The sequence below is a fragment of the Nerophis lumbriciformis genome, linkage group LG01, assembly GCF_033978685.3.
Source record: "Nerophis lumbriciformis linkage group LG01, RoL_Nlum_v2.1, whole genome shotgun sequence".
NCBI lineage: Eukaryota > Metazoa > Chordata > Actinopteri > Syngnathiformes > Syngnathidae > Nerophis > Nerophis lumbriciformis.
In genome coordinates this window covers 70,241,061-70,248,153 of record NC_084548.2, presented here as the reverse complement: position 1 = coordinate 70,248,153, position 7,093 = coordinate 70,241,061, and the positions used below count along the sequence as shown (strand labels likewise).

The 7,093-nt window shown below is 35.9% G+C and overlaps 1 protein-coding gene across 1 annotated transcript; it reads left to right on the top strand.

The window, feature by feature from the left end:
- Positions 1 to 319: 319 nt before the first annotated feature.
- Positions 320 to 6,440, top strand: LOC133612455 (probable N-acetyltransferase camello). The gene is made up of 2 exons (XM_072915331.1): positions 320 to 361; positions 5,396 to 6,440. The coding sequence occupies exons 1-2, from the start codon at positions 343 to 345 to the stop codon at positions 6,115 to 6,117; spliced, it is 741 nt and encodes a 246-aa protein (XP_072771432.1). The 5' UTR covers positions 320 to 342; the 3' UTR covers positions 6,118 to 6,440.
- Positions 6,441 to 7,093: the final 653 nt, after the last annotated feature.

Genomic DNA, 7,093 nt, shown 5'->3' with positions numbered 1-7,093 from the left:
GTGTGTGTGTGTGTGTGTGTGTGTGTGTGGAGACACAGCTAAAGCTAACGTTCATTCTCGGCGAGAAAAGCGTGAATTTTAATTAAAGTTGAATTTATTTAGGATTGGTGCTCATCCCCCTCAACGACAGAGTTGATCGCTGGCGATTGTTCACGTGGATTTAGTTTCCACTCAGGCTAGCGTGTCGTGTGTGTTTGGAGTAATTAGCATACTCCCCTGTGATTGGCTGATTGCCCCCCAGCTTATGTTCGGGGGCTACGAGGGAGCGTGGGGGTTAAGCTCGGCGTGGACAAGTTCACAGTCCACAGCCGACGTATGAAGGAGGGGGGAAAAAAAGTCATCATGGCCCCGAAAAACGACCGTAAGTTCATTTTATGAATCTTCTTTGCGGAATACGAGGGAATTCTGAGACTTTGAGTATGTGTCGTGGAAACGTTTGGAACTTGGACGTCTTTAGAAGAGCCCAACTTGGGGAGAACCCGTCTGGTTTGTAGCTAAGAAGCCAAGTTACTGATTTGTATTCATCAGAAAGAAAGGGTTCAATAAACTCTGTTTCTACCTACTACTTTTCAGACATTGTTGTACTTCAATGTGACTTTGCCAGAAGAATTTTCAAAATAAATATATTTAAAAAAAATGTTTTTAAATAAATAAATAAAATAAAATAGACATATTTGAACTCTTTTAAATAAGTTAGAATGCACTTTTTTAATATCCTGTAAGCCCGTGTTTAAAATGTTATCAATCAATAAAGTTGTGAAATATATTAATTATACTAACAATGATCATTTATCTTCACACTCAGGCAGTTACAATTTACTAACAATGTATATTTAATCCCCGTATTTATGTACCGACAAATAATTGACTAACTACTGTATGTACACAGCAAATAATTTGTTAACTTTGTACACAACAAATTAATAAATAACTATTTACACAACATAGTATATCCTACTAACTACTGTATGTACACAACAAATAATTGACTATGTACACAAATCATTTACTAACTTTGTACACAACAAATTAATAAATAACTATTTACACAACTAACCTACTAACTACTGTATGTACACAACAAATAATTGACTATGTACACAACATATAATTCGATAACTTTGTGCACAACAAATTATTAAATAACTTTGTACACAACAAATTAATAAATAACTATTTACACAACATAATATATCCTACTAACTGCTGTATGTACACAACAAATGGTTGACTATGTACACAAATCGTTTACTAACTTTGTACACAACAAATAATTAATTAAGTTTGTGCACAACAAATTAATAAATACTTATTTACACAACATAGTACATCCCACTAACTACTGTATGTACACACTAAATAATTGACTATGTACACAAATAATTCACAAACTTTGTACACAACAAATTAATAAATAACTATTTACACAACTATATCCTACTAACTACCGTATGTACACAACAAATAATTGACTATGTACACAAATCATTTACTAACTTTGTAGACAACAAATTAATAAATAACTATTTACACAACTAACCTACTAACTACCGTATGTACACAACAAATAATTGACTATGTACACAACATATAATTTGATAACTTTGTGCACAACAAATTATTAAATAACTTTGTACACAACAAATTAATAAATAACTATTTACACAACATAATATATCCTACTAACTACTGTATGTACACAACAAATGGTTGACTATGTACACAAATCGTTTACTAACACAAAAAAATACTTGACTTATAATTTAAAAATCTAATAATTGGCTTGCTATGTACACCACACATTATTTACTAATTATTAATGCAACAAATAATTTACTTTTTTTTAAATCAAATAATTGACCTACAATGTACACAACAAGTAATTTATTAACTATATCCGTGCATCATTGACTTACAATGTACACAACAAGTCATTTATTAACTATGTACATACGTCATTAACTTACAATGTACACAACAAATATTTGACTCTGCAACCAAACGGCTGTTCATGCTTTGATTGGTTGATAATGAGCTTTATTCCACCAATAGGAATGTGTTGCCTGCTTTATGGCCCCTCCACTTGATTGTTTACTTGACACAAAATTACTCAAACTGTTCAGCCGATTCGGGAATCGCGGGCTTTCACCTTGACAAATTCCAAAAATTCCCAGATTTCCCAGAATTCCAGCATTTCCCATTCAAAATGAATTGGCCATTTTTCAAAGTTCCACCGTTTCCACATTTTTCAACCGATTCAAACAATACCAACTTCAACATATTCCAAATATCCTGGACATTCAAACTATAATTTTTCCAATTTAAAAAAATTCCAGGCATTCCCAGAATTCCCAGTTTTCCAAACCCTATTTTCACCCTTTTTTCTGTCGACTACTCTTCCCACATTTTTCAACCCACTTCAACCGTTCCACCGTCAAAACATTCCTCTTAATCTGGACAAAAAAACAAAGTTGTTTTTGGAACTGGAAAAATTCCCAGTTTTCCCAAGATTCCAGGAGTTCCGTAATACCATTTCACAGTTAAAAATTTTACTACGTCAACATTTCTCAAACGTATTGAAAAATTCCAACACCAACTCATTCAGAACATTCACGTTTTTTTACCTTTTTCCAAAAAAATTCCCTCTTTTCCCAGAATTCCCAATTTTGTATGAAATTCCCATTGACATGAATGGGACATTTTCCATAGTTCCACAACTCCTAAATGTTTTATCTAATTTAAAGTTAAAGTACAAACCATTTCAACTTCAAAATATTCAGCCTGTTAAGGAATTGTGTGCTCGACTTCAAAAAATCTAAAACATTTCCCAGATGTCCTAGAATTCCCAGTTTTTAGGGACATTTTGAAATGAATTGGCCATTGTTCTAACTTTTTCCACCATTTCCACATTTTTCACCTGATTCAAACTATTCCACCTTCAACATATTCCACATATATTGACCATTCAAACTATAATTTTTCCAATTAAAAATAATTCCAGGAATTCCCAGAATTCCCAGTTTTCCAAACCCTATTTTCACCCTTTTTTCTGTCCACTACTCAACCCACTTCAACCGTTCCACCGTCAAAACATTCCTCTTAATCTGGACAAAAAAACGAAGTTGTTTTTGGAACTGGAAAAATTCCCGGTTTTACCGAGATTCCAGGAATTCCGTAATACCATTTCTCAGTTAAAAATGTCACTGCGCCAAAATTTCTCGACCGTTTTGAAAATTTCCAACACCAACTCATTCAGAACAATTAAGTTTTTTTTACCATTTTCCCAAAAAAAATCCCTCTTTTCTGTGTTCTACTTCAAAAATTCTAAAATATTTCCCAGATTTCCTAGAATTACCAGTTTTTAGGGCCATTTTGAAATGAATTGGCCACTTTTCTAACTTTTTCCACCATTTCCACATTTTTCAACCGATTCAAACCATTCCAGCTTCAACATATTCCACATATTTTGACCATTCAAACTATTATTTTTCCAATTAAAAAAATTCCAGGAATTCCCAGTTTTCCAAACCCTATTTTCACCCTTTTTTCTGTCGACTACTCTTCCCACATTTTTCAACCCACTTCAATCGTTCCACCGTCAAAACATTCCTCTTAATCTGGACAAAAAAACACAGTTGTTTTTTTAACTGTAAAAATTCCCGGTTTTCCCGCGATTCCAGGAATTCCGTAACACAATTTCTCATTTAAAAATGTTACTACGTCAAAATTTCTAGACCGTTTTGAAAAATTCCAACACCAACCATCAACCACCAACAAACTCATTCAGAACATTCACGTTTTGTTTTTTTACCAATTTCAAAAAAATTCCCTCTTTTCCCGGAATTCCCCAATTTTTATGAAATTCCCATTTAAATCAATCGGACATTTTTCAAAGTTCCACAACTCCTACATTTTTTATTTAATTTAAACCGTTTTAAGCCTTTTAAGGAATTGTGTGCTCTCCTTCAACAATTGTAAAACATTTCCTGGATTTCCTAGAATTCCCAGTTTTTAGGGAAATTTTGAAATGAATTGGCAATTTTTCTAACTTTTTCCACCATTTCTACATTTTTCAACCAATTCAAATTATTCCACCTTCAACATATTCCACATATCTTGACCATTCAAACTATATTTTTTTCCAATTTAAATTTTTTTCAGGAATTCCCAGAATTCCCAGTTTTCCAAACCCTATTTTCATCCTTTTTTCTGTCCACTACTCTTCCCACATTTTTCAACCCACTTCAACCGTTCCACCGTCAAAACATTCCTCTTAATCTGGACAAAAAAACACAGTTGTTTTTTGAACTGTAAAAATTCCCGGTTTTCCCGCGATTCCAGGAATTCCGTAATACCATTTCTCAGTTAAACATGTTACTACGTCAACATTTCTCGACCGTTTTGAAAAATTCCAACACCAATCAACCACCAACAAACTCATTCAGAACATTCACGTTTTGTTGTTTTTACCCATCCATCCATCCATCCATCCATCCATTTTCTACCGCTTACTCCCCCTGGGGTCGCAGGGGGCGCCGGAGCCCATCCCAGCCACAATCGGGCGGAAGGCGGGGCACACCCTGGACAAGTCGCCACTTCATCGCAGTGTTGTTTTTACCATTTTCAAAAAATTCCATGTTTTCCCGGAATCCCCCAATTTTTATGAAATTCCCATTGAAATCAATCGGACATTTTTCAAATTTCCACAACTCCTAAATGTTTCATTTAATTTAAACCGTTTCAAGCCTTTTAAGGAACTGTGTGCTCTCCTTCAACAATTCTAAAAAAAAATTCCCGGATTTCCTAGAATTCCCAGTTTTTAGGGAAATGAATAATCCATTTTTCAAACTTCCCCCATTTCCACATTTTTCAACCTATTCAAACCATTCCAACATCAACACATTCCACTCATCCTGGACATTCCAACTGAGACTTTCCCAAGTTCCAAACCAAATTCCGGTTTTCCTGGAAATTTAAACTCTTCAACATTCAAACTATTCTTACCTCCAAACTACGTTCCGTCAGCATTGGAGCATTCACACGCAATTCCTTCAGGAATTGCCTCATGTACCGTATTTTTCGGAGTATAAGTCGCACCGGAGTATAAGTCGCACCTGCCGAAAATGCATAATAAAGAAGGAAAAAAACATATATAAATCGCACCGGAGCCCTGCCAAACTGCGACTTATGGTCCGAAAAATACGGTAGTTATTATTATTATTCCAATTTATTGTCATTATTGTTAATATTCCTATTTATTATCATTATTATTATTATTCCTATTTATTATCATTATAATTATTATTAGTAAAGGTATTCGAGTAACACCCAAAAACGCAATTCCGGTCCCCACTTTGCTTTCACTCCTTAATAAAAGCTTTTCTGCTTCCCACAGTCCAGATCTCCATCCGTGAGTACCGACCCTCGGACCAGCGTGCCGTCGCTCAACTATTTCGCGACGGAGTCCGCGAGCACATCTACCCGGCCTTCTTCAAGTCCATGGTCCACCTCGACCACGTGGGCGTAGCGCTGAGCCTCTCCATGGCGGGCTACGTGCTGGGGGGCAGCTCCTACTTCCAGGCGCTGCTCTTCGGAGCGGCGTGGGCGGGGCTTATCTACTTCTGCTGCCACGAGATCTACGAGGGCTACCTGGCCAGGAGGCTGGGCGCAGACATGGCCGACATCTGGTCTAGCTACACGGAGAACCCGGATAACGGATTCTGGGTGGCGGAGGCAGACGGGCGCGAGCCTCCCAGGGTGGTGGGCATGGTGGCGGTGATCGGGCGAAGGGCGGGGGACAACGCCAACGGCAGGGTGGCGATGGGGAGCGCGGACAAGGAGGGCGGGGCTACCGGGGAATTGTCCCTGGTGGTCGTGGCGTTCCCGTGGCGGCGCAAAAAAATGGGCTGCCAGCTGACCCAGCGAGCTTTGGACTTCTGCAAAGAGCGGGGCTTCGCTCGCCTCGCCCTGGACATCAGCTCGCCACAGTCAGGCGCCGCCTCTCTGCTACGGAAGCTGGGCTTCGCTCAGACGTCGTCGCACGGCGTCACGCACGCCAACCGACTTATCTCCATTCTGGCCCGAATCACCGTGAGCCGCATGGAGAAAGTCCTCTGAGACACTCAAAGTCACATTTTCACTTCCTGTTTCCTTAAATACCGTCCTGCGCTCTACATAAATAAACGCCAGACCTCAAGTCGACGCCTCCTTTGTTCCCCCTGAAAAAGGCAAATGGACTTTTCTGTGACCTCGTTTCAACAACGCACGACATGGCATCTGTAAAGCCGCTGACGCTCAGAAAATATCCGATTGAAAAACCACCAAAGCTTCTGAGAACTTTAGCGAGGAGTTGGGCAGAAGGAAGGAAACGCTGGACATCGAGCCTTCAATGAAGGACGAAACACAACAAACACGTTAAATTATTCAACAATATTATAAAATCACACCAATACATATTCATCTTTATATTCATAAGTATATCATTTCATTTTATTAGAAATAATTTTGTACGAAATTTACATTTCATTTAAATATGATATCATTTAATTATAACAAACATAATAATAACTTGTTTTATTTTTTTTTTAAAATTTAATTCTACACTTTTTATTAAAATATATACATTTTTAATTCAATTATTAAAATAATTTATACAAAATTAAACTTCTGTCATTTCATGACAAACATATTCTTATTAAACTAGTATTTTATTTAAAAAAAATTGTGGTTTTTTTACTATAAAAATAGTTTGTACAAAATTCAACTTTTCTTGAAATCTAATTTTATTTTATTGTCCAAAAATACTTTGTTCAAAATTCATATTTTATCAAGATATAACAATTTTCCATCTTATTAAAAATATGTTTTACAAATTAATTTGTTCATAGTCATCTTTTATTTTAAAATAGATACAATTTGGACATTTTATGAAAATATATTTAATTATAAAAAATATAATCAATAATAACTCATGTTTTAATAAAAATACATTTTTTAAATTCTACATTTTTTATTAAAATATACACATTTTTCATTCAGTTATTAAAATAATGTATACAAAAAACAATTTATGTCAAGATACATTTAATTTCAT